The sequence below is a fragment of the Protopterus annectens genome, chromosome 12.part0 (assembly GCF_019279795.1).
Source record: "Protopterus annectens isolate FY-2018-M chromosome 12.part0, PAN1.0, whole genome shotgun sequence".
Lineage (NCBI taxonomy): Eukaryota > Metazoa > Chordata > Ceratodontiformes > Protopteridae > Protopterus > Protopterus annectens.
The window spans coordinates 1160655417-1160681880 of NC_056746.1; the positions used below are offsets into that span (position 1 = coordinate 1160655417).

A 26464-nucleotide genomic window follows, 5' to 3' on the forward strand; every position below is an offset into this window, starting at 1 on the left:
TATTACACTAAAGCCAAGAGTCATCTATCTGTCCTTTAGTTTTTCTTCTCATTGGATTTCATGGCATTTACTTTTGCTTGTCTCTTAAAAGTACTATTGTTCCAGTACATACCTTCAGTTTGGCCTAGATTTTTTTTGCTTTTAAAAATGACAGTGCAGAATTTTGGTCTTCAAAGTGCCTAATTTCATCTGGAAGGAATATTTTGAGACTGGAATGAAAGTAAATGCACCTTACACTGCCTTAAGCTCTTTTATAAGAGGCACAACACTTTTCCTTTTGGTCATCATAGCACTGGAACAGTCATTATCAAATCTTATTAGTTTGTCATCCAGTTTAATAGGAGATTTGGCTCAGGCTTTTTTAAGTATTAGCTCCTTGTCTTGAGATGAGAAGACCTTAACAATAACCGATCAAATGGGCAGAATGGATAACAAACTTGACAGCTTTAAAGAAAGCTCTTGTATGTTAGAAAGTACAGACTGGAGTTAAAGGCAAGTCCTGAGAGATTGCCTTTGAATGACTCATTTCACAGCTACTGGTACAAACCTTTCAAATGAATAGGTTGACAGGAAAAAATTCAAATATTTAGAAATGTTTTATATGATATCCTTCTATGTAGTAACAGGTAACTGACTTTGTTAAAAAATTTGGTTTAGGATATTATAAAATAAAATTTCCTATCAAAAATAGAAACAGAGTAGCACAGCAAGAAAACTGTGCTGCTAGCCTGTCGGCATCTTAGCCACGCCCCCACTATTCTTTTTCTTAAGGACAGATGTCTTGTAGCATTACATTTTCTATTTTTCTTGTTATTCTGCTTATATTTGATTTGTTAAAGTACAGGAAAATTACCCCTGTACAAACATGGCTCCTTGATAGTGACACAATAAAATTAAGGGGCTGGAAAATAATTCTACTATCCAGTCCCTGCAGCAGGAAGATTTTTTTTTTGGGGGGGGGGGGGGGGGTATTGTAGGCAATTCTTTACCAGTTGCATTTTTTAACTGTTATTTTTTTTCTCTCCTTACTTTACTGTTCTGAAATTCTACAGCCAAGTATTACCAACTTTTTATTCCTTAACTTTGGATAACTTTTTTTTTTTTTTTTTGCAGCACAGATGTTTTCTGGCATTTTCTTTTCCTCCTTTCATTCTCAGCAAGACTGAATGCTTGATATTGACATACGTACTACTTATGCTCTAGGCTCCATATGACTTAGAAATTACTCAGTGTACTTTTGCAGGAAACTGTACTCCTGATGATTACAACCATCAATGAATTGAAGCACAAAGCAACCCATTCCTGGTTCCTCTAACTGAACTTGTGATACATCTGACAGTAAGTGCAGATTACTAAAGTTCTGCTTCAGTGTTATTGAGCACATGGTTTGAATCTTTCCATCTTCATTTTCCTACTATGTGATCTTGAGCAAGTCACTTAACCAGGCACTGCTTTGTAGCAATTGGGAATTTGGATTAGACTACCTAATGGTCTCATGGACTGCATGATTAGCAACTTTGTATCAACCTATGCCTTTATCCCACGGTTCCCTTTTTCAGTACAAAACACAACTATCACAGTACTGTTTCTATGTTATGCTTCTTCAATCTGAAAATGACAAATCTGTTGATAGTTTACAAGAATTACAAGAAAAAAATATTTTCTGACTTTTCTCTAAATCTCACTGAAATTTTTGATACTATAAATCATCTTAATACATACCACAGTATAAACAACCAACATTTAAAGCTTAGCAGTTTACTACTGTGACGCTGCTTATGTAAATTTGTCAGAAGAGTTGACAACTACATTTGAACCCTTGACTTATCTAACTGCTTTGTTTTGCTGTGAAAGCCATGGCAACATTTGAAGCAGCTGTGAATCAGTGTAAGTTCTTTTTCAATCTGCAATAAAGACTGTGGAAAACAGTTTCATACCTTTGCTTTTTTTATTGCAGCTGCTAAGCTCCTGACATCAGCAGGACTAATTGCCTGTATAATACTGTTAGCAGTAACTGACAAGGTAAAATACGGATTTCCCTCTGTCTGCGGTATATCATGCAAGCAGAGACAAATTCCACTGCAAAGTATGTGAGAAGTTAAGCTTAAAAAAGTGGATGGGATTTTCTTTCCTTTGATTCTACGGCAAAGAAATTAAGTTATGTACTTACCATAACTTGGCATCTGTGCTGTCCATTTTCATTCTTCCTCACCAATGGATCACAGATCCAACCACTGGATCTGAATCAGCCACACTTCCAAGACTTGGATTGGAGACTCGAGCTCCTCCCTCTTCTCATAATGCACTACACCATCCCCAACCCCTCAGATCGAGTTTGCTGCCCTAGTGCCTACAGAGTTATAGAAGCAGGATTGATACAGGAAGAAATGAGGCACACACCTGGAACCTGAGGGCTCCAATAACGTCCAAAGATCTTTCTAGAAGTGACGAGGCCGGGGGATGGTCGGGAGGGAAAGTGAGAAAGAATGGAAATGGACAACAAAGATATCAAGTTATGATAAGTACATAACTTCTAAATCTGATGTTGCCCTTTTCATTCTTCCTCACATATGGGTCAGAGTCCCCAGCTATGCAACTCTTGGAAGGCCATCAAGGAAGGATATGCTAGAGCACTGTTGAGCCATAGGAAGCTCTGCTTCTGGAGACAGTGTCCTATTTGTAATGTGTGACAAAGGTGTGAGCTTTCAACCAAGAGGCTGGAGCACAAATATCATCAATTGAAGCTCTGGAAGAAAAAGCAGATGAAGTAGCCACAGATCTGATAGTGTGGGCTGTAGGAGGATGAGACAATTCCACAGTTTTCTGAGAATAAATCAGTGAAATAGTCAGTAACCCATTTGGCCAAAGTAATTTTGGAAATGGCTTGACCTCAACGATTAGGTGAGAAGGATACAAACAGTTGATCAGACTTCCTGAACTTATTTGTTTGGTGAAAATAAAAACGTAGTTGCTTATGAATGTCAAGAAGATGCAAAAAGAAGTTATGTACCCTACCATAACGTTCCATGTTAGTTGTCCTTCATCTCGCTTTCCTTCTCCAAACCCAAATAGCAAGAACGAAGATGAGATGGGACAACTTAATATCATATATTCATCCTTATTAGTAAAACTGGAAAAGGAAACTGGCAATTGAACCGATTGGTTAATGTTTGTTTCCATGGCCACTGTAGGCATAAAGGAAGGGTTCATACATAGTGATACTCTATCCTTATGGAAAACAATGCAAGTAGGCCTAGTACATAATGCCTGGAGGTCAGAAACTCTTTTCGCCGAAGTAATAGCTACCAAAAAGATTGTTTTCCAGGAAAGATACCGTATGTCACAATTATCCACTGGCTCAAATGGTTTCTGCGTCAGCCCCTGGAGTAGCAGCATGATACCCCAAGGGGGAGAAGGGTCTTTTATTGGGGATCTAAGTGGAAAAACTCTTTTCATGAAGGCTTTAAATAACCTGGAAGTTGACAGAGATAAGGATTCATTTCCAGTATGAAAACTGGATATTGCAGCTAGCTGCAACTTGATGTTAGAGAAACTAGCTCCTTCTCTAAAAAGAGTAGTGAAAAACAGAAGGATAGCTGAAGTAGAGACTGAAAAAGGGTCAATGTTTTCTTTAGAAGCCCATATAAAAACTTTTTCCACTTGTTTTTGTAGACTTTCCTAGTGGAATCCAACTGGGAAGCGTCCGAAGTCACAGTGGCCATTGGGGATGGAAGAGAGAACAGCCTGCCTAAAAAAAGGTAATCTGACTGTATCCACCATCGAATATGCCATTTGCAAAATGAGGCAAGTATGACAGGAACAGACAGAGTCTGGAAAAGAATAGACCACTCTACTGCCAGAGTCCACTGGAGGGCTTGCATGAAGAATCTCGCTAGAGGAACAAGAATGACAGCTGACACTCATCCAAGAACGTCTTACACCAACTTCATTGGTGGAGACAGATGAGAGAGTATGTCCCACACCTGACTTCTCAGAGATGTGATGCAGTGAAAAGGAAATGAAGCTACTTGAGTTCTGGTATCCAGCCTCGTCCCTATAAACTCTAGTGTTTGTACAGGAATCAGGCTGGATTTTGCAAATTTTATCGTAATGCCTAGGGAGTCTGAGATCTGAAGAAAGTAATCCCTGGCTCGCTGTAGTTGATGCCTTGGTGTAGCAGTGAAGAGCCAATCGTGTAAACATGGAAACACCCGGAATCCTCAGCCTCAGGTGAGGTGGTACGACTGCCATGCATTTAGTAACACCCTAGGGTTGTGATGAGTCCCAAGGTCAGTGCTCTGAATTGGTAGTGACTGGCTCCCAGCCAAAAGCACAAGTGACTCCAGGAGCTCCTGTCTATTTTGATATGACAGTATGCATCCAGGAGATCTACTGAGAAAATCCAATCATCCATGCACAAAAGAGGTAGGATGGACTTGATCATCTATAACCATCTGAACTTCGACTTCTTGGCATACTGATTCAGACTGCTTACATCCAGAATTGGTCTGAGGTCCCCTGTTTTCTTTGCCACCATAAAGAAGTGGGAATACGTTCTGGATTCTACTTGTTCAGGTAAGACCTTTTGGATAACTTTTTTTTGCAACAGCTTTTAAACTTCTTTAGCTGTTTACTCCTCTGACTGGGTGGAACATTGGGGAGTTTTTTCCTGGTTTCCGGAGGAAGGGAATATAATAATCTCTGGATATTATGCTTACCACCCAAGCGTTGTTTGTAAGATTTGTCCAGGCGTCTAGATGCAGGAATAGATGACCCCCAACTGCCTCCAGAGATGGACAGTCTAAGGCAGCACTTCAGGAGTGCTGATAAGGTCCGTCAGAGAAAGAATCTCAAAAGCCCTGGTGCTGCAGACTCCCTCTGTCTCTAGGGCAACACCTACAATTGAAACCTTCCCCTCTGCCTCTGGAAGAAGTGCCTCCACGCAAGTCTTGGAAAGGTCCCTGAGACTTTCGGAATCAAGTTTTCTTCCCTCCCTGCTGGTTTCTGGAAAAGGTCCTCTGAGGAGTAGAAAACTTGATCCCCACACAACACATGGTTTTTCCCTGCTGCTCACTACGGGCTAGTGTTTCTTTCACTGATGGCCCAAACAAAGAACAGCCATCAAAAGAGGCATTAACAAAGGATGCCTTAAAAGGTTCCACAAAATTGCAAAGCCTCATCCAGGCATGTCTCCTAATGGCTATGCCTGAACTAGCTGCTCACGAGGTACCTTCCCGCTGCATGGGAGATCAGCCTCAAAGAAATTGTCAATAGAAGACAGCGTAGCCAGCTGGGGAGAGACCTTCTTGAGATTGTCCTCAGACATGGTCTCAGCAAGACAATTTGAGAGCTCCTTGATCAAATCACAATGGGTAAAGTGTGCCAAGTAATTTACTGACTGCAGTGTGAAGGTAGCTGAGGCATAAATACACTTTCCAAATCTGCCCATCGATCTAGACTCCTTGTTCAGTGGATGGACAGTGGAGCTTTGCTTGGCCAGCTCCTTTTTTGTAGCTGCTGCCACAACAATGGCATCAACTGGGACACTCTTACTCCAGTGGGATCTGTCTGAAGGGAGCAGAGTAATTTGTCTGGACGTTTAGGGATAGGCTCGACAGTGTCCAGCTCCTTCCAAGCCTAGCAGAAAACTAGATCAATGAGTTCATCTGCCGGGATAGTCACCCAAGACGTAGATGGGCCTGCCCCGAAAGCCTCCAGGAACACTGATTCTTCAGAAGGAGGAGGTTGGGAAGGTGATACACCTTTCTGCTTAAGGAGTTCCAGGATGTCTCTGAAGGAGACATCATCAGGTGGTGATCGAGGGAATCCTTCTCCCTCATCAAAATCAGTATCTTCGGTGAGGGACTCCATTGGGAAGTCTATGTACCTCCTCTAGCATGTTTTCTTCTGCGGGACCTCTTCCATGGGGTATTCCTGAGAGGTGTCAGAAGAAAGGGGAATCTCCTCAGAGAGGAAAAACATGGAACTCCTTGGGGTAGGCTGACCTAGGGCAGGAATGACGGGCTTAGTGCTCGGACCTGATGAAGGATAAAAAGGATCTAAGACACGAGAGGACAGATCTCTGTACGTAGACAAGGCCCTTTCTGCAACCTGGAAAGCCGACAGGACAAAAGAAACTCCTCCCTCTCACTCAGACCTGAAGCAACAGAGGAGGAGAGGACAGGGCTGCTCCTGGACTTGAAGCCACCAGACAGAATTGGACCTGAGCTGCCAAGATCTGATGCCCCAAGAAGGGATGGATCTGGAAAAGTCAGAGCTAAACCCATCCCCCCGAACCTGGCACCAACCTTTTAGATCTGCAACCCTCTCTGATTAGACGAGATCGGAACAGGGCTGGTCAGGGAAATGAGTCAAGGAATGGTACTTCCTTGGATCAGCCACTCCAAAGCCATGGGTCGGATCCGAGGAGTATGTAAGAAGTGGGAAGTTGCACTCACTGATCCAAGGGGGGATGGAGTTAGCAAGACCTCCATCTGGATCTGAGCCCTGAGGCACTTCCGCATCATCCTGAACATATCAGCCTCTGTCAAGCTTCTGGAAGACCTACAGGAAGCTAATGAAGTGGGTCTAGGTGACTTTGAAGGTGTCTGCAGTATTACAGGAGGAGGAGCGGGGGAATCTGGCTTTATGACCAACTCTGGAGTATGACTCCTATGGGTCAGATCCGAAGTTCTACGATCTGACTCAGACATAGATGGTAAAGGAGAGGTTCACACAATAATTTCTGTGTGATCTGAAGGGACTTGTGGATTCAATCTAGGAGTAGGAGCGGCCTTTCTTGGATCCAATAGTCTGTCGCTTTTCAGGCAGCTCTGAGGAGTCTCTGGAGGATGCAGATAGGCCTTGTCTTTTTGATTCTCTGCAGCCTGAAGGTTTTGTTGGGCTTTGAGCTCCAGTAGAAGAGGTTTAATGAAGCTGGTAAGAGCCCCTTCAAAATTAGTTTATTTCAATGATCTGAGAGAATTCGTGGATTGAACGAGGCCCATACCTCACAAGAAACATTGAGGTGCCCTGGTCCTAAGCAGTAGACGAATTTCTTGTGGCCATCTGAAGTAGGGATTTTATTCCAAAGAGAAGGGCATCTTTTGAAAACTGTAGGTTTTATTGACATGGCTTTCCCTGCAAGAAGTTTAGCAGTACACACACACACACACACACACACACACACACACACACACACACACAGAACAGGAAGGAATGTACACAAAAAGCCTAACCAAAAGATTTTTTTTTTTTGAAAATCAGCTAAGAGAGGTGCCACCAGGCACAGGAGAAAAACAAGAGTTCAACAGGCTGGCTGACAGAAAGGAGAAAGTACAGTTGTGTACACTTACCATAAATGTAGATGTTCGAGTGTATTCACTGTTGCAGTCATCACTTGTGGGTTATCCCTGTTGTGGTAGCCCTCGGCCGGCCCGAATACCAGAGTCAATGTTTTTCTGCATTACCTGCTGTCGCCTGTAGACTGACGTCAGGTCATCAGTGCTATAAAGCAAGGCAGCTGATACCATTACATCAGTTTTTCTTGTCCTAACCAGTCAGAAGCCCCAGGAAATATGGCAAAGTGGTCCTGGTGGTTAACAACCACCCCAAGAAGCTCATGTCTCCCTAAGGAAAAAAGGATACAAGGGTGAGGGAAACCAGGACTGCAACAGTGAACACACTCTAACATCTACATTTATGGTAAGTGTACACAACTGTACTATGTTCTTCATATTTCACTGTTGCAGTTATGACCTGTGGGAGGATTCCCAAAGCTGAGAAGAGGGGTGGAAGGATTAGTCAGAGACTAGGCATGGGTAAGCAAGCCCTGCAGAACTGCAGAGGCAAACCCTGAGCTAGCCTTAGAGAAAATAGGAAGGTGGTAATGCTTTGTAAAGGTATGGGCCGAGGTCCAGGTGGCAGCTTTCATGATGCCCCTGGTGGGAACTCCTCTGAGGAATGCTGTAGAAGTGAAGGCTGCCCTAGTGGAATGGGTATGAATAGACTTAGGGAGAGGTTTCCTATGAAATCTGTAGCAGAAATGGATACAGTGTGATATCCATTTGGAAATAGTCTGCTTGGAAATGGGCTTCCCCTCTGCCCCTTGGGCAAAACTGACAAGACGTTGGTCTGTTTTTCTGAAGTACTTAGTACAGACCAGGTAGTATCTGAGCTGTCTGTGCATGTCTAGAGAGTGCAGAATTCTTTCCCTCTTGTTCTGAGGGTTAGGGAAAAAGGTGGGCAGATGAATGGCCTGGTTGAGGGTCACATCAGATACCACCTTGGGCATAAAGGAGGGGTTAGTCCCCAGGGAGACACTGTCTCCATGGAAAATGATGAAGGGCTCAATGGCCATCAGTGCCTGAAGTTCAGAAACCCTTCTGGCTGAGGTGATAGCTAGCAAAAAAGCAGTCTTCCAGGAGAGGTATTTCAGGTCTGCTAAAGCAGCAGGTTTGAAGGCTGGTAAGTTTAGTTTTTCCAAACATAGTTCAGGTCCCAGGCTGGCACTGGTGGCCTTCTGGGAGGTCTGATATTAGAAGCCTCTCTGAGGAAGTGTTTAATCAAAGGATGAGAGAACTGGGGCTGGTCTGTATTAAGATGAGCTGAAATGGCTGAGGTGTGGATTTTAACAGAAGAGAAGGAAAGGCCACTATTGAGTAATTCACTCAATAGTGGCAAGCAAACAAGCTATACATAAATAAATAAATAATTCAGCTAGATAGTCCAGGATAAGAGGGACAGAAGGTTGTGAGGAACTGGCCCCTCTGGACTGGCTCCAGGAGCAGAATCTTTTCCATTTCCCTGCGTAAGACTTTCTGGTGATAGGCCTTCTGGCCCCTGTGAGAATGTCTAGGACCCGTTTGCTTAGCCGAAGCCTCTTGCTTACCTTGGGAGTATCCGCCATGCTGACAGGTTGAGAGTCTGCAAGCATTCCCCCCACCCCACCCCACTTGAGTTAAGAGGTTTGGGATCTGGGGAAGCTGCCTGGGAAGGTGTGATGTCAGGCTGCACAGCAAGGGGTACCAATGCTGTCTGGGCCAATCTGGAGCAATGAGGATGGCCTTGAGTCCCTCCTCCCTTATCTTGATAAGTACCTTGGGAATAAGAGGCAGAGGGAGGAAAGGGTACATAAGAGGGAGTTCCAGGAGAAGGCCAAAATTATCCACCTTTCATGCTAGGGAGTGATACTCCCTGGTACAGAATTTCTTTAGCTGGTGGTTGAAGTGCGAAGCAAAGAAATCCACCTCGAGATTTCCCCACACTAGTGTGACTTGTAAAAATATCTTTTTGTGTAGCTGCCATTCATGGGGGTCCAGTAAGTGGCTGCTTAAGTGGTTTGCCAGGGTATTGTTGATCCCTGGTAGGTACTGGGCTAATTAGGTGCAATCCCATGGAGGAGGCAGTCAGATACAGGTTCACTGCTAGCCTGCACAGAGGGTAAGATTGTGTCCTTCCCTGCTTGCTGATGTACCACATTCTGGGGATGGGAGGTTGTCAGAGCCTTTTGCACTGACATCATTTCCTTCTGGTTGATATGTAAGGGAAGGTGGTGGGAATCCTAAAGACCTTGGGTGCATCTGTCTGCAAAGTGGGTACCCTAAGCAATGTCTGAGGCATCGGCGGTGATGGTCTGCCTGGTAGGGCGGAGGATGAAGGGGAGACCCTGGTTTTTGGCACAGGCCCCTGCCCACCAGAGAAATTTGGCACTTACACAGGGGATCAGAGGGAGACAGGTGTCTAGACTGAGTGTTGACACCAAAGGTTCTTTAGATACTACTGGAGCTTCCTCATGTGAAGCCTGGCCAGAGGATTGAGAAGGATGCAAGATGCCATGTACTCCAAGGCTTGCAGGAACTTCCTTGCTGTGAGGTGACTCTTGGATGCCAGCTGGGTAAAGTAGAGAGGCAAGAAGCTCTGCTTTTCTGGGGATAGAAAGGCCATTTGTGATGCTGTGTCAGAGTCCCCAGAAAAATGATCCTCCTGGAGGGTGTTTGTTTTGACTTCTTCTAGTTGATGGTGAACTCCAAGGAAGTTAGGAGGGTTCTGACAAAGTGGAGGTCGGGGAGCAGCTTTTCTATGCACTTGGCCTGAATGAGGCAGTCATCCAGGTAAGGGTAAATCTGTATATTTCTCTGCCTGCAAAATGCTATGGCCGGGGCAAAACATTTGGTGAAAACCCAGGGAGCCGCAGATAAGCCAAAGGGAAGCGCAGAGAACTGAAAGTGCTGTGAGCCTGCTCTGAAATGCAGGAATTTCCTGGAGAACTCTCTTATGGGGATGTGTAGGTAGGCATCGTTTAGGTCCAGGGTCACTAACCAGGTATTGTTTGTCAGCATTGGCAGCAGCTGCTGCAAGGTTAGCATTCTGAATTTGGGAACCACCAGGGAGGTGTTCAGAATGGACAGATCCAGGATGGGGTGCCAAGTGCCCTCCTTTCCGGGAACAAGGAATAGCCTGGAATAAAAGCCTTTGCCTGTTTGATCTGCAGGAACAGGTTGTACTGTCCCCTGGGATATGAGAGGTTGGACTTGTTTTAATGCCTCTGCCCACTGGTTTGGAGGCAAGTCTGTGTACCCTCTGGGAATTGGGAGTTCGTTGAAAGTGAATTTGTATCCCTGAAAAATTACCTTTAAGATCCATTGGTCCTTTGTTACAGACAGCTAATTTTCTTTGCAGAGGGATAACCTTCCTCCGAGCATTTGGTGGGTGGGAGAGGGGAGAGTGGGAGTCATTGAGTGTTTTTGCCATTGAGGGATGGCTTAGAACTCCCTGCCTTAGAGGCGGAAGAGGACCACTGTTTGGTTCTCTGTTGTCCATGGGATAGGGACCTGGGGTGGTTTGTCCCTGTGGAGCTTACCTTGCCCCTGTCTGCTAGGAGCAGGAAAGGACCAGTGCTTAGAGGGAAAATTCCTGCTGCATCTAGGAGGTTGAACCTGAAAGAAATCCTTTGCTGTATGCATAGATTTTGCTTTGTGTTCCATCTTTTTAAGCACCTCTTCTGTTTTTTCTCCAAACAAGCGGTCTTTACCCAAAGGTGCATCAATTAATTTAGACTTGACGTGATCAGGTAGAGGTTTGTTCCTTCAATCATGCATGTCTCCTAATGACAGATCCAGACGCTGCTGCCCTGCTAGAAGCTTCTAGTGCATCATATCCGCAGTGTAAAGAGTGCTTTGACACTTGACAAGTAGAGTGCAATAAATCTGCTAACTCCTTAGAAATGGCACAGTCAGGAAAGGTAGAAATCTTTTGCTTTAATAGTTCCAAAGTGTGTTGTTGACATTTTAACATATGGAACTGAAAGTTGAGAGCTCTGATAGCTATGGTTGCAGAGGTGTAAACTTTTTTACCCTATCTGTCCAGATCTCTGGCTTCCTTATCAGAAGGAGTAGGGTTCTTTGCAGACAGTACTGTTGTGTACACTTACCATAAATGTAGATGTTCGAGTGTACTCACTGTTGCAGTCATCACATTTGGGTTATCCTGCTAGGGGTAGCCCTCAGTCGGCCCGAATACCAGAGGCTTAGTATTTCTGCGTCAGTTGCTGTCGCTCCAGGACTGACGTCAGGTCGTCAGTGGTATAAACTTAGGCAGCCGACACCATTACATCAGGTTTTCTTCCCCAACTGTCAGGAGCCCTCAAATAGGGAGGTAGGTTATGGTAAAAGAACACCACCAGTAGAAAGTAAATACCAAAAATTCTCTGTAAGGAGAGAGGAAGAGAGAGAGACAAGGGGGATGGAGGGTGAGAAACCAGGACTGCAACAGTGAATACACTCGAACATCTACATTTATAGCAAGTGTACATAATTGTACTATGTTCTTTGTGTTTCACTGTTGCAATCATCACACTTGGGTTAATTCCCAAAGATGAAGAAAAGGGTGGAGGCAGTCAAGAAGACTGGGGGCTGGATAGGATGCCCTGCAAGCCTGCCCTGGATTTGGAGAAGATAGCCAGGTGGTAATGCTTGGTGAAGATATGAACAGATGTCCATGTTGCAGCCTCCAGGATGTCCCTGGTGGGGACCCCTCTGAGAAAAGCTGCAGAGGTGGAGGTTGCCCTGGTGGAATGTGTCCTGACCCCCTTTGGGTGGTTTCCCATGCTGTTTGTAGCAGAAATGGATGCAGTGTGCTATCCATTTAGAGAATGTTTGTTTGGATATAGCCTTGCCCTCTGCCCCTGCTACAAAGCTGACTAGCAATTGATCAGTCTTTCTGAAAAATGTAGTCCTGTCCAGAGAGAAACTGAGATGTCTGTGCACATCTGGAGTGTGCAGAATCCTTTCCCCCTTGTTTTGTGGGTTAGGGAAAAAGGTGGGCAAATGAATGGATTGGTTGAGAGCCACACTGGACACCACTTTAACCATGAGGGATGGGTTAGTGATGAGGGAGACCCTGTGAGCATGGAAAATGATGAAGGGCTCTACAGCCATGAGTGCTTGTAGCTCTGATACTCTTCTAGCTGAAGTGATGGCCAGAAGCAAGGCTGTCTTCCAAGAGAGGAATTTTAACTCTGCTGAAGCTGCAGGTTCAAAGGGGGAGGGGTAGGGTGAGCTTTTCCAAGACAAAGTTAAGTTCCCAAGCTGGGAAAAGAGCTCTTCTGGATGGCCGTAAGTTGTCAGCCCCTCTTACGAACTGTTTGATGAGAGGGTGTGAGAAGAGAGATAGCTCTGTGCTGGAATGAGCAGAGATGGCAGAGGCATGAATTTTAATAGAAAAGAAGGATAGACCCCTGTGCAGTAGGTCTGCTAGGTAATCCAGGATGAGAGGTAGGGAGGGCTGTGCCATTCTGGCTCCCTTAGCCTGGATCCAGGTGCAAAACCTTTTCCACTTGTCAGCATAGGATTTTTCTGGTGCTGGGGCATCTGGCCTCACGTATCATATCTAGGACTTGTTTGATTAGGCTGGCAGCTTGAGGAGAGGTCAGAGAATAGGCCAGGCTGCCAGGTTGAGGGTTTGCAATTAGGGATGCATGAATTCCCCATTCCTCTGGGTCAGTAGTGTTAGGATCTGAATTAGGTGCTATGGTGGCAGGGGGTGACAGGCTGCGCAGTACTGGGTACCAGTGCTGGCATGGTCATTCTGGGGCAATCAGGACTGCCCTCAGTTTTTCCTCCCTTATTTTGAGCAGTACCCTTGAAATGAGTGGTAGAGGGGAAAATGCATAGACCGAGATGTTTACCCACTGGAAGGATAAAGCATCCACTTTCCAGGCCTTGCTGTGAGGTTCCCCTGGTGCAGAATTTGCTGAGCTGATGATTGGAGTGAGAGGCAAATGCGTCCACCTTCGGGGTGCCCCATTTCTGGGTTACAAGGGTGAAGGTTCTGTGGTCTAGCAGGTTTCTGCTAAAGTTGTCTGCCAGAGAGTTTAGGGAGCCTGGCAGGAATTGTGCTAGTAGGTGTAGTTGCATGGCTGAGGCCATGTGCCAAAGGGTCATGGCGAGCCTGCAGGGAGGGTAAGAGTGAGTCCCTCCCTGCTTGTTGATATACCACATCACTGCGGTGTTGTCTGTTTTGATCAGTAGAGGCCCGAAAGCTGTCAGGGTGTGCTGAACGGCTAGCATCTCTTTTTGGTTGATGTGCAGATGTATTTGATTTGGGCTCCAATGGCCTTTAATGCACCTGCCGACCAGGTGTGCACCCCAGGCATAGTCCGATGCATCTGTGGTGAGCGTCTGGGCGGCGTGGGGTTGTGAGAAGGGAAGTTCCTTGTTTTGGTTGCATGCTGCTGCCCACCAAAGAAAATCTTTCCTTAGACAAGGTATCATTGGTATGATGGTTTTCAGAGTGTTGACACCAAAGGCTTTTTAGGTACCATTGTAGTTTCCTCATATGTAGTCTGGCATATGGAATGAGTAGAATGCAGGAGGCCATAAACCCTAGAGCTTGCATGATTTTCCTTACAGATAACTGGGTTCTGGTGGCTAGCTGAGAGAAGTAGCCTGTCAGGTAGGCTTGTTTTTCTGGAGTAAGGGATGCCATCTGGGAAGCTGTGTCCAGGCTTGCTCCCAGGAATACAATTGTTTGTGTGGAGACTAGTTTTGATTACTTTTCATTGATAGTATATCCCAGGGAGGTGGACTTTACAAAGGTCAGGTGCTGTAACAGCTTTTCCTGTCTGCCTGAATTAAGCAACCGTAAGTAAGTAGGGGTAAATTTGAATATTTCTTTATCTACAAAAAGCAAATGGCTGGAGCCAGCCATTTTGTGAAAACTCTGGGAGCAGTGGATAAAGCCAAAGGGAAGTACAGAGAACTGAAAGTGCATAGATCCTGCACTGAAACGTAGTTATTTCCTGCAAAATTCCCTGACTGGGATGTGTAGGTAAGCCTCTTTTAGGTCTAAGGTGGCTAACGAAGCATCCTTGGAAAGCAAAGAAAGAAGCTGCTGGAGGGTGAGCATTTTGAATTTTGGTATCACCAGAAAGGTGTTTAGAATGGATAGATCAAGGATTGGGCGCCAGGTGCCCTCTTTTCTGAGCACCAGGAAGAGTCTAGAATAGAAACCTTGGCCTATCTGTTCTGAAGGAACATGCTGTATTGCCCTCATGGAGAGCAGGGAAAGTACTTGCTTTTTAGCCTCTGCCCACTGGCTTGGAGGAAGATTTGGAAACCCTTTTGGGGTTGACAGTGTGTGGAAATAACATTTGTATCCTTGGGACACTATGTTGAGGACCCATTGGTCGTTGGTAATAGAGGCCCAGTTGCTTGCAAGGAAGGAGAGTTTTCCTTCTAGGGGCACAAGCAGGTGGGCAGAGGTAAGGAGTGGAGGCGTAAAGTCAATGTGAGTTCTTATCATAAGGGGATGGCTTTACACTTCCTGTTTTTGAAGAAAAGGAACTCCACTGCTTAGATCTCTGTATTCCCTGGGGCTGCTGTCTGGGGGTTCTGCTTCCCATGGTCTGGGCTGCGCTGGCCTGGAGGGGCCAGGAAACGACCAGTGCTTGGAGGGGCAATGCCTACTGAACCTCGGAGGCTGGACCTGTAGAAAGTCTTTTACTGTCTGCATAAATTTAGCTTTTTCTTCCATCTTTTTTAAGACCTCTTCTGCCTTGATGCCAAATAAAATGTCTTTGTTCAATGGTGTGTCAAATAATTTGGATTTGACGGTCTGGCAAGTTCTGTTCTTTAAGCCAAGCATGCTTTCTAAGGACAGAACCAGTGATTGCTGCCCTGCAAGATGCTTCTAGGGCGTCAAAGCCACATTGTAAGGTGTGCTTAGTAACTTGACTTGCAGAATGCATTAGCTCTTGTAATTCTTTACTTTCTGCACAAGCAGGAAAGGGACATATTTTTTGTTTGAGGAGTTCCATGGTATGTGGCTGATATTTCAGCACGTGGAACTGACAATTTAATGCTCTAATAGCAAGAGTAGCAGAGATGTATACTTTTTTACCCCATCTGTCTAAAGCTTGGGAATCCCTGTCTGAGGGAGTGGGATTCTTAGCTGAGGTAGCTTTAATTCCTTTAGGTCCTTGAGAGATGACCTCTGGGTTAGCAGTAGGATTTTTAAAAAGGAATTTGAGAGAGTCAGGAACTCTGTAGTACCTGTCAAGGTTTCCTGGGAGCAGGAGGAAGGGTGTCAGGAGTCAAACTGGATTCCATAGAAACATCATCCACAACAACCAGGACAGGAGGAATGGCCAAAGGTCTGTGCTGTGGTAAATCTAAGAATTCCCTGAGTCTCTTTATTGACCGAGGATAGTCTTGACATTCCCACTGGAAATGCTTTCTTAAAGTATGAAGAGTTTCCCCAAATGAAAAATCTTTGGGTGGAGAAGCTGAAGGAATGAATTCGTCTGCATCAGAATCCTCATAAGCAGAGAGGGATTGCATGTCTTCATATTCAAAATCATCAGAGTCATCGGACTCCTGCTCAGATAAAACTACTGGGGACAAGTCTCTTTTTCTTTTAGAAGGGGTTGCTAAGGTCCTCCGCCATTTTAAGCATTTGAGATTGAGGCAAGGAAGCGGGTGCCTAAGCTTGGGTCGTTGTTTTTTTGGGCGTAGTTCGTACCCTGGGCCTTAGAAACTCGGTAGTTTTAGAAAGAACTGAAGACGTGAAAGATGTCAGTCTGTGTCGAGTATCTGTAGTGCGAAGTACTTCTTCGGAAGCCGGTGCCTGCTCAGCGGCTCCGGACCCATCCAAGGTAGAGACATCCACAGGATCCTCAGTCGAAGAAGAGTCTCGCAGCATACCGAACTCCGAAAGGGTCTCGGTAGCAGCCTGTTAATCCACAGAAGTATCAGGGGCTGCGAAAACCCTCACTGAGGACTGGAGAACTGACGTTTAGCTTAACGGAAGCATCGCCGGTAGTTTTGGACATGTGCGGTCTGTCTCTGTCTTTATCCTTACTTTATTTGGACGATTGGTAGTCGGGATGGCTTACCAAAGCCATATCGGAATTTGAGGACTGAGAGCGAAAATATCTAGCTACAATAAGGGCCCGACAACGTAAAGGTCTGGCGTTGAACAAAGCACAAAAGCGACAGCAAGGGATGTCATCGTCTGGACCTAAACAAGTGACGCAGTATGAATGGAAGTCTCGGTGTGGTATTTGCTTTCCACAGACGAGACAATTGTTAACTTTTTCTGACATTGGTTAGAGCAAGAAAAAAGGACCCCCAACGGGGTACTTAGCTTTAGAAGACTTCAATTCAGAAACGAAAACTCAGGTAGCAGCCAAACTCAGGTAGCAGCCGACCGGCACTCGTGCAAACTGCTTCTGCTTCGGGCTCCTTGGCAACAAAGGCTGATGTAATGGTGTTGGCTGCCTGGTTTTAAACAGTGACAACCTGTTGTCAGTCTTGGAGCGACAGCAACTGACGCAGAAATACTAAGTCTCTGGTATTCAGGCCAACTGAGGGCTACCCCTGGCCTTGATGACTGCAACAGTGAAACACGAAAAACATCTAGCCCTGGCTCCTTCAGGTCCCTGTGTAATGACTCCGCGTCTGCAGCAGGATTTCTGTACAGGTATTTGTGAGAATCCGGTACTCTGTAATACCTGTCAGATTTACTGGGAGCAAGTGGGAGGGGGTCAGGGGCTAAGTTGGATTCACTGAAAACATCATCCACCACTTCTAAAATAGAGGGGATGGCCAGGGGTCTGTGCTGGGTCAGGTCTAGAAATTATCTTAGCCTTTTCTTAGACTAAGGAAAGTCCTGAGATTCCCATTGGAAATGTTCCCTGAAGGTGTGGAGGGTTTCCCCAAAGGAAAGGTCTTCTGGTGGGGAGGCAGAAGGGATGGATTCCTCTGCATCTGAATCCTCATAATCAGTCAGAGGTTGTTGTTCCTCTTCTAAATCTGAATAATCAGATTCCTCAGAATCTCGCTCTGTCAATAGTTCAGGAGAAGGGTGTCTTTTCCTTTTAGAAGTTTTGGCCTGACTGCCCCTGATGAGGGAAATAAGATCCTCCGCCATCTTAAGCATTTGGGCCTGGGGTGGAGGGGCGGAAGTAAGATGGTGGCTACAGGTAGGTTTTCTAGGGGTGGCCTGGCTTCTAGGCCTAAGGGTATCCATCGGTCTGAGAGAAACTGTAGTGGGGTGCAAAGACATTGGTTTCTGTCTAGAATCAGTAGTGTGAAAGACCTCCTCGGAAGCTGGTGCCTGCATTACTGCTCGGACATAACCGAGGCAGAAACAACCAAAGGCTCTGAAGATGAAGAAGATTTCTGCAGCATACTGGACTCCGAAAGGGTCTCGGTAGAGGCCTGCGTAGTAATCGCCTTGGGCATCAGGGGCTGCAAAAGCGCCTCACTGAATTCTGGAGAACTGATGACCTGCTTAGCAGAAGAGTTGTCGAAAGGCTTAGCCTTGTGTGGTCTGTCTCTATCTTTATCCCTACCTTTTTTTGGAGGCTCTACAGACTGTTGGCTGATGGACACCATTTGAGAAGACGGAGGACGAAAATACCTGTCCACAAAAAGAGCTCTATGACGAATGGTTCTCGCGTTAAAGAGGGCACAGAACCAGCAATGGGCGATGTCGTGGTCTGGGCCTAAACAAGTGACGCAGTACGAGTGGAAGTCTCAGTGTGGGATCTGCTTTCCACAAGTGAGACAATTAACTTTTTCGGACATCGGTTAGTGCAAGATAAAAGGATCCTCAACAGGGTACTTAGTTTTAGACGTTTTCAGCTAAGATCCGAACTCTGGTAGTGACCGACCGGCACTCTTGCGAATTGCTTCTGCTATGGGCTCCATGGCAAGAAAGACTGATCTAATGGCGTCAGCTGCCTTGCTTTATAGCACTGACGACCCGACGTCAGTCTACAGGCGACAGCATCTGATGCAAAAAAAAATTAGCATCTGATGCAAAAAAAAATTGACTCTGGTATTCGGGCCTGCCGAGGAGTACCACAGGACAGATAACCCACAGGTGATGACTGCAACAGTGAAACACGAAAAACATCAGAAGTAAACACGGGCAACGTCAAAGATATCTCAAAAAATTAGAGGAAAGACAGAAGACTGACAGTGTAAAGGCAAATTTAGACAAAACATATAAACTGAAAAGTAGATTAATCTTCTGAAACTCGCTTGAGACTCTGATAAATCTGAGTCTGGAAACAATGGCGGCAAAGAAAACCTGAAATTTGGGGATGGTGTAGTGCATTATGGGAAGAGGGAGGTGCTCGAGACTCGGATCCAAGTCTTGGAAGTGCGGCCGAGTCAGATCAGTGACCCATCAGTGTGGAAGAATAAAAAGGACAACATTGGATTGAAAGCTTTATAAAGTATAAGCAGGTTTCTGGTACCCAAGACAATACTGGAACCATATTATAGGGAGAAAAGTAACCTACGGGTTGAGTTAAACTATAAAAGGTGAAATCTTTCTTTAAACTCAAGAAAACCCATTGCACTCTCCGGGTCATTTCAGCTGAGACCTGGAAATGATGTTTGAGTGACCCATGTTCCTCTACTTAGTCAAGTTCTCACTTGTACTCCAGAAATGATAATCAGAAGAGCCAACACAACCAAAGTATTTTCAAATGATTAACACCACCTACCCAAAGATAAGCAAATTCTTTTCCACCCTGAAGCACTCAGCCCGAAGATATCGACGTGCTCTCTCATTCATACGACGGGTGCGAGAAGGCCTCTCATCTGAATCACTGTCTAGCTCTGAGAATTCCATAAGCTCATCTTCCTCAAATGAGTTGTAGTGTTTAGTCTGCTTCCTCACCCTTGGCCTGTCAATCACTAAGCTGTCCTAGAAGGGAACAAATGAAGACATACACAGCACATATTACATTATATATATGACATTATGGTGCTAAAATGTGAATTCACTTTTATTAGATAAGGATGCAATACGCTTACACAGCTGCTGGGCTGTTCCTCTGTACTTTGAATTAGGATCAGTTTATGATCAACAGTGTTTGAGGGGAGGTTAAATTGTAACATCAAAGTTCTACAATTAGACAAAAGGAACATTATTGCAATTTTAGACATTCAGGAACATTTCTCACCAAAAGGGCCAGTCTTCGTTAGCACAGGTAAACAATAATGCAGCAACAAAATATTTCCAGTGCATATGACTAATGGTAACATTGTAACATAGCCTGCAGATGACTAGTACCAACACTGGACCTACAGGTATGCAGTTTTACTAGTTCCTTGCTGCATACATGTGTATGATGGAAAAACAAAACAAAAAAAAAACATTCTGTGAAAAATATATACAATGAAAACATGCAAAAGTAAAATGAAGTGTTCCCAGAAAGAACCAAGGAAATAATAATGAGTTTTGTGACCTTCTTCTTAAAAGAGACCTTTCTCGGGACCACTCCTTTGGCCAGAATTATTCAGCAGTCTCTTTGGATCCACTGACTATCCCATTCATCCCACACTATCAGCTACCTGAAAAGTGAATATCAAAAATTAGGGGAGCAAATGAATGGCATATTTTCCCCACACAAAATTTTGTTTAAAACATTTACTATTTGCCAAAGATCGCTGCTCAGTTTTTCATTCATTCCTGCCAGCATTCAATTAATGAGGTGCTAAATACCTGTCAGCTGGCAGTCTGAATTACTTCATCGAAATGTGCATTGCATCCCCCAACACTTGTACTTTTTGAAAGAATTTCAATTAGACAGTTTTATATCTTAAAATAGTTTTATATCATTAAGCCAAGACTACTGGGGTGCACACAGAGGTGAACGCAAAAGAAATGTAGATTCATCACACTTTCAGTAGGAAAAAGTTACTCAACACTGCAGGCAAAAGCTACACAAGAGGCAAAGCAAATAGTTAAGACAAGATACACGGATAGTTCTCCTTCCCCAATAAAATGAACTTTAAGCAGCTAGTCACCTACAGGTCAAAAGCAAAGTTGCCATCACTAAAGACTTTAGTAAGGGAGAGCACCAACATGTTTACAAGGTCTGAGGTGGCATGACAATAACCTCTCCCTGATCAAGAGGAACAATAACTTGGGCCAGGGCCAAGTTCTGGGATGGATGGATCAGCCATCAACCTCCAGTTTTCACTTCTTGACAGCTGCACTCATGTCTATGAAAGTAGAAGATAATGTCCAGGCTGTTGTGCAAATATCCGGGGTTAAGGAATCAGCAAAAGAATACAGAGTGCTGCTGAAAAAGTCCTTTAGCTTCCAAAGACAAAGTCACTGACAAATGAAATGGCAAAACAGATTTGAGAGTTGTCACCTTGTCAGTTGGGTCCTCTGCAGTGGGTTGATCGTTGAGTAATATGTCAAACAGCATCTCCAAACATCAAAAAGGCAAATAAAGAAAGAAGTCAGAAGGGTGGATACAGAAGGACAACAGTACCAAAAAGTATCTGTCTCTAGAGGAGTAATCCAAACTGGAATGGCAAGTTAAGATATGAACCAAAGACCAGCTAACTATGCTTTACAGGCTCATCATGGAAAATTCCAGCAGTGAGCACAAGAAACAGGCCATCTATCTCTCAGCATGACCTCTGAAAGCATTCACTAATGGCCACTTATCAAACTTTTGTCAAAACAAAACATAACTGGCATTCTACCAGGACAGAATCTACTGAGTAACAGTATTCTACAAATAAGTGCTCATTCCCCAGTTTATGCACTCTAAACAGGTAAACTACAACTGATGGGAAATGTCCAAGGCACGAATGAAATTTCTTCCTGAAAAAGGATAAGGAACATGAACAAAGTAGATGAAAAATAACTCTGACAATGCATTGATGAAAACAGCTCCTCTGGAGAAACCTCTTTTTATGGAACACTGAATATGGTTCCTAACATATCAATGCTTTTAAACCACAGATAGCTGCCTGATGGATTTAAAAGGTAAAATGGGCAACATTTTTCAAGAGATGAACATTAAACTGTGAGCCAATATTTTATAGCCTACCAATAGTTAGAACCTCTTTCTTCTGCAAACCTTGTGGTATGCCCAAGGGGCAAGTATGCAATGAAAATGTGCTGCATGTGGGCACACCTCAGCAGCAGCTCAGCCACGTCTCTACCCTATTCCCTTCATATAGGCACACCTACCAGAGCACAGTCTCCAGCCAAAGCCAGAGATCAAAATAGGAGATGGATGGTCGCAGTGGTGCAGCGGTAGCGTTGTTGGCTTACAGCCAGAGGTTCTCCGGTTTGATTCTCGGCTGGAGTGCATTCTGTGCGGAGTCTGCATGTCCTCCGTGTGTTCATGTGGGTTGCCTCTGGGTGCTCCAGTTTCTTCCCATGTTACAAAGACATGTGTCTGGAGCATTTCTCCCCGGGCTTCTGCTGAAAATTGGCCTTGTTCCAAGTCAGAATTTCCCATAAACAAATGTTAAATTAAATAAATAAAGATGCCCACAGGTCAGCCCACACACACTTAACACCCATCCCTCCCTGCCACTCCATCAGTCACCCAAGCAGCTAACTGAACCCGGGCAGGTGGTCAACAGTCAGGGCTTTATTCCTCTGTGCCACTGGAGAGGTCATATTTTTTTTACAAGTTTAAGAATTTTAATGAATTTAATTACAAACGTTCAAATCATGCAACTCACTCAGTCCTACATAAACACTCCATTATAAGAGCTTAGGCTGGCTAGCATGCCCATCTGCAGCAACAATCATGCCAGTTTGGTTAACTCATCAGTGTGCAAATCACAAGCAAGATCACATCTTCATGCGGCATGCAGAAAAAGAAGTCTGCAGGTACAGTAGATGGCTGCTGTAGGTACAAGCATAGCATAGTATCAGGCATTTATTTTGCTTTTCTATGGAGAAGGTAAGACAAGTTTAAGAGAAAAATAAAACCTTAGGACTTTAAGAAATGAAGTTAGTCTGTGGTGCTATTTGTTTCTATTTTACAAAGCTATAACGGATACGTGTCTTTCTTAAATACTAGTTTTACTTGACAAAGTCAACAAAATATTCAATAAATTAATATCAACTTGGTTTAAATATTAGAAAGTGATTAGTCAACTAAGTACTCATCCAGGTCTACCTGTGGAAATATATGAATGACTACTGCTGTTGTGAAAAAAAAAAATCAAGTGGTGCTTGCAAAAAAAAAAAAATGCTGCTATGGGCAACATAACTTCCCTCAGATGCAAGTCTCGGCACCTTTCTAAATACATTATATGGACCATGGGGCATAAAAAGGTTCACAGAGTAATCTGTCTCCTCATGACTTAAGATGTGACTTTTCCTCACAAGCTTTCCCATGTAGTTATTAGGGTGGGGTCTATATCAGATGAATGAAAAATCCATTCATCGAACGCGTAAAGATCGAAGCTTCACCGACATCAAAAACGGTATTGTGGGGTCTCAGTACATTGAGGAGTAGGGTATTTGTCCTTTCCTCACTGTAGTGCGATCTCAGAGTTAGAATATAAATTTAGTGGGGGGTGTGGGGGGTGCAGCCCCCCACAATACCGATTTAGATTTCCATGACGTTTCGATTATTCTGTATTCGATGAACGGATTTTTGGTTCATCTGATATAGACCCTTTAGGGTGCAGGATATAAACGATCTGAAATTTCTATTATTTACATTTCTATTTATATCTGTACTCATAACATCTAAGATATGCTTCAGTACACCTGAAATAAATTACTACTTACTGATAAACTGCTTATTTGCTCCGCTACTCATTTATTTGCAATGAATCAGACATGTTACTTTACTTTCATGAGTTCAAGGACCATGTGGAAAGGTATACGTCAGTAATTGTTATGCGCCATATCATTGCTGAAGCACCAGGTTACAGCTTTTCTGAATAAACTGAAGTGCAGTTTAGAAAATTAATTTTCAAACTCTATCAGATTCAAACTGTATGTATTTTTACTGACAGGTGCTTATTGTTGTATAGAGTGGTAAAGAAATAATGGAGAAAGGCCTACATCCGAAAGTGTAGCAAACTTATACAGGAAGGCTGGTACACACAGTCATACCCTAGTATAACTTACCTCTTTCCCTTTGCACTTCTCTTTTCTTTAAGGGGACATCAATGACAGGACACAACCTATCAGCTGACCTGGCAACAAGAAAGAACTGAAGACGATGCACACACACCTGCTTTATCCAAGGAACATTCTGGCATGCCTTAGAGGAAGATGCATCCAACTGACCTGAAAGGGCATAGCACTAAGCCTTAGAAGTTAGGCCAGATGTTGGGTTCCTGTGGCAGAAGTCCCAACAGTCGCAGCACTACCACAACAGTGACTCATCTAAAGAACATCACCAGATCAGGAATGGACCAAGGGTACAGCTAAGGTTAAAACCTACAATAAATGTCTTACCAGTTAAGGAAGAGGAAGAAGGAAAGAGGTGGAGGACTGACAGATGATGCACTAGATATAAACAGAGAGGAGGATGAGAAATTGGAGGAGAAAATAAAAAGTGGGGGAAGAGGGGAATACTCTCAGGAGATCAGTATCTGCCAGGAACAGCCTGCGATATTCCAAACTTCAGCAAAAGAAGGAAGCACGAATTAAATGAGGTCTTGTGCCATGAGGGGTTCAACCAACTGATGCAAAACTTTTCCAGAAATGACAGAATTCTGGATGAGGTCCTAAACAATGCTGGAGCTGTAACAGAAATCCAGGTTAAGACAGCATTATCCAACAGTACTACTACACAGTTCAGACTAGAGAGAAATATAAAAAAAAAAAATGTCAAAGACAATGGTGTGGGATTTTAGCAGAGTGGATTATAATATGCTGAGGGAAGGTAGTCATGGATGAATCAGGAGACTGAGCTCCTGGAATGGGGGCAGGTATGCAGTACCCAAAGACATGAATAAGGGTATGAAGAATAGGCAAAGAGAGGAGGACACTGTGGTGATACTGAAATGTTTGGCTAACAGGGAAAAAAGAGAGCCCACAAGGAGTAAAAACGAGGAGATGAGGTGGAAGGGGCAAAGTACACGGAAGTTAACAAAAAGGCAAGAAAGACAATAAAGGCAGAAAGGGCTATAACAGCAAGGAGGTAAGCAGAAGGGATTAAGAAAAGAAGACAGAACTTTAAGGATCTCCAACGGGGTACTTAGCTTTAGAAGACTTCAGCTTCAATTCGGAAGACGAAATTCAGATAGCGGCCAACCGGCACTTGTGCGAACTGCTTCTGCTTCGGGCTCCTCGGCAAGAAAGACTGATGTAATGGCGTCTGCTGCCTTACTTTATACTACTGATGACCTGACGTTAGTCCTGAAGTGACAGCAGCCGACACAGAAATACTAAGCCTCTGGTATTCGGGCCGGCCGAGGGCTACCCTGGCAGGGATAACCCAAATGTGATGACTGCAACAGTGAAACACAAAGAACATCTTTATTTTAGGTGGATAGCAGAAAGAAGGAAGGGACGAAGGAAACAAGAACTGGCTAGGCTGTGCAAAACTGGAAGAAGGATCACATAAGACTGAAAACAAACAGAGGTACTGAATGAATGTACTCTGCTTAAATCTTCATAGAGGAAGACTTGAGCAAAGTATCCAGTACCTCACAGGGGTGGGAAGGTGTCATACTGGCATGAAGGCATGGGCAAAATGAGAACAGTGGAAAGACACCACAACTGAGAAGGACCAGATGCTCTTGGGGAGGATAAAGCATAAGGGCAGGACGAGCTGCCCTCATATAGTCCTCACTAAGCAGACCAGTGTGTTGTCAGACACCCTGATACAGATCTTTGACATGTCACTGGCGAATAGGTATGTGCCACAGCAGTGGAAGACATTCAATATGGTACCCTTGTACAAGTGTGGGGGGGGCTGGCCAACTATACGTCTGTTAGCTTATACAGAGTAGCAGGGAAAGCCATGAACATTTCTACAGGAAAACAGTCCCCAGAATAGCAAACCAACGTTGGTTCATGGCCAGATGAAAACATCAGTCAAATATGACCCAAATATATGATTGGATTACAGGTGAATTTATCAGGGGTTATTCGGTAAATGTTAACCTACCTGGACTTCAGCAAAACCTTTGACCCTGTTGCACACAGAAGGCTGACAGGGAAACCAGAAGTTTTGAAAACAGGATCAAGATTGGGGAGTGGATAGCTGCATGGCTGAATGTTATGATATACAGGGGTTCTAGAGAGACAGACAATGTTAGCAGAAATGACTACTGGAAGGATCACAGAGGTGTGACTTGGGTCCCATACTCTACAACATGTTCATCTCAGACACAAGTGAGCAAATACAGAAGAGGACCAATCTTTGTGTGGTGACACAAACAGGTACAGCAATGAAGGACGTGGACGCAGTCTAGAAAAATATTTGGAAAGGCTGAACAAAGAGGCCAGTAAAGTGATACTTGTGGTTCAATGCAAACAAATGCAAAATACTGCACTTAGACTGCAACAACCCTTATTTGAAGCATCAGATGAGAGGATTGTAACTAAGAGCAACACAGCAGAAAAAGGATGCTGGCATGTTAACTGCACCTGGACTGCATGAGATGGCAGTGGCAGCACCAAAATTCTGGACAGTATCCACAGGGATGGGGGTGGGTGGATTCTAGACATAAAGAGGCAATGCTTCTGTTTTATAGGGCCTTGATCAGATCACACTTTTGGGTTCTGCTTGCATTTCTGGAGGCCACACAAAGAAAATGACATTTCCTACGAATTCCTTACAGCAGCCTAATGTATCAGAAATGGAATACATTCATTTGATCGAGCTAACTTTCCTTGATCGGGTATAACACTGAGTGTTATTACCGAATTTCTCCTTGCTGAATGGTCGGAATGTCGTACATAACACCGAATGTGACATTTCCGACTGCTCTACCACCTAAACAACCACTACCATGGGTCAAAAGGGGGAGGATGTTAGGTGATTCGCAACAATTGCGTTCGCAATTATGAAAATTTGCCGCACTGCTTTCAAACATTTTCCGGTCGGACATCCACTGGCCGATCAAATGAATGTATACCATCAGAAATATATATGCGAGTGCAATGCCCCCTTTGCGACACATCTCACTAAACATATCAAACAATTAGAAAG

The 26464-nt window shown here is 44.3% G+C and overlaps 1 protein-coding gene across 3 annotated transcripts in view; it reads right to left on the bottom strand.

The window, feature by feature from the left end:
* The window catches only part of CHD6 (chromodomain helicase DNA binding protein 6), a 2211516-nt gene that overhangs the window by 1229765 nt on the left and 955287 nt on the right, over positions 1-26464 (bottom strand). For all 3 annotated transcript variants that reach the window (XM_044090190.1, XM_044090189.1, XM_044090188.1), the window contains one exon: positions 19019-19221. In XM_044090190.1, coding sequence (XP_043946125.1) covers positions 19019-19221 — 203 coding nt within the window. The remainder of the gene's footprint in view (positions 1-19018; positions 19222-26464) is intronic.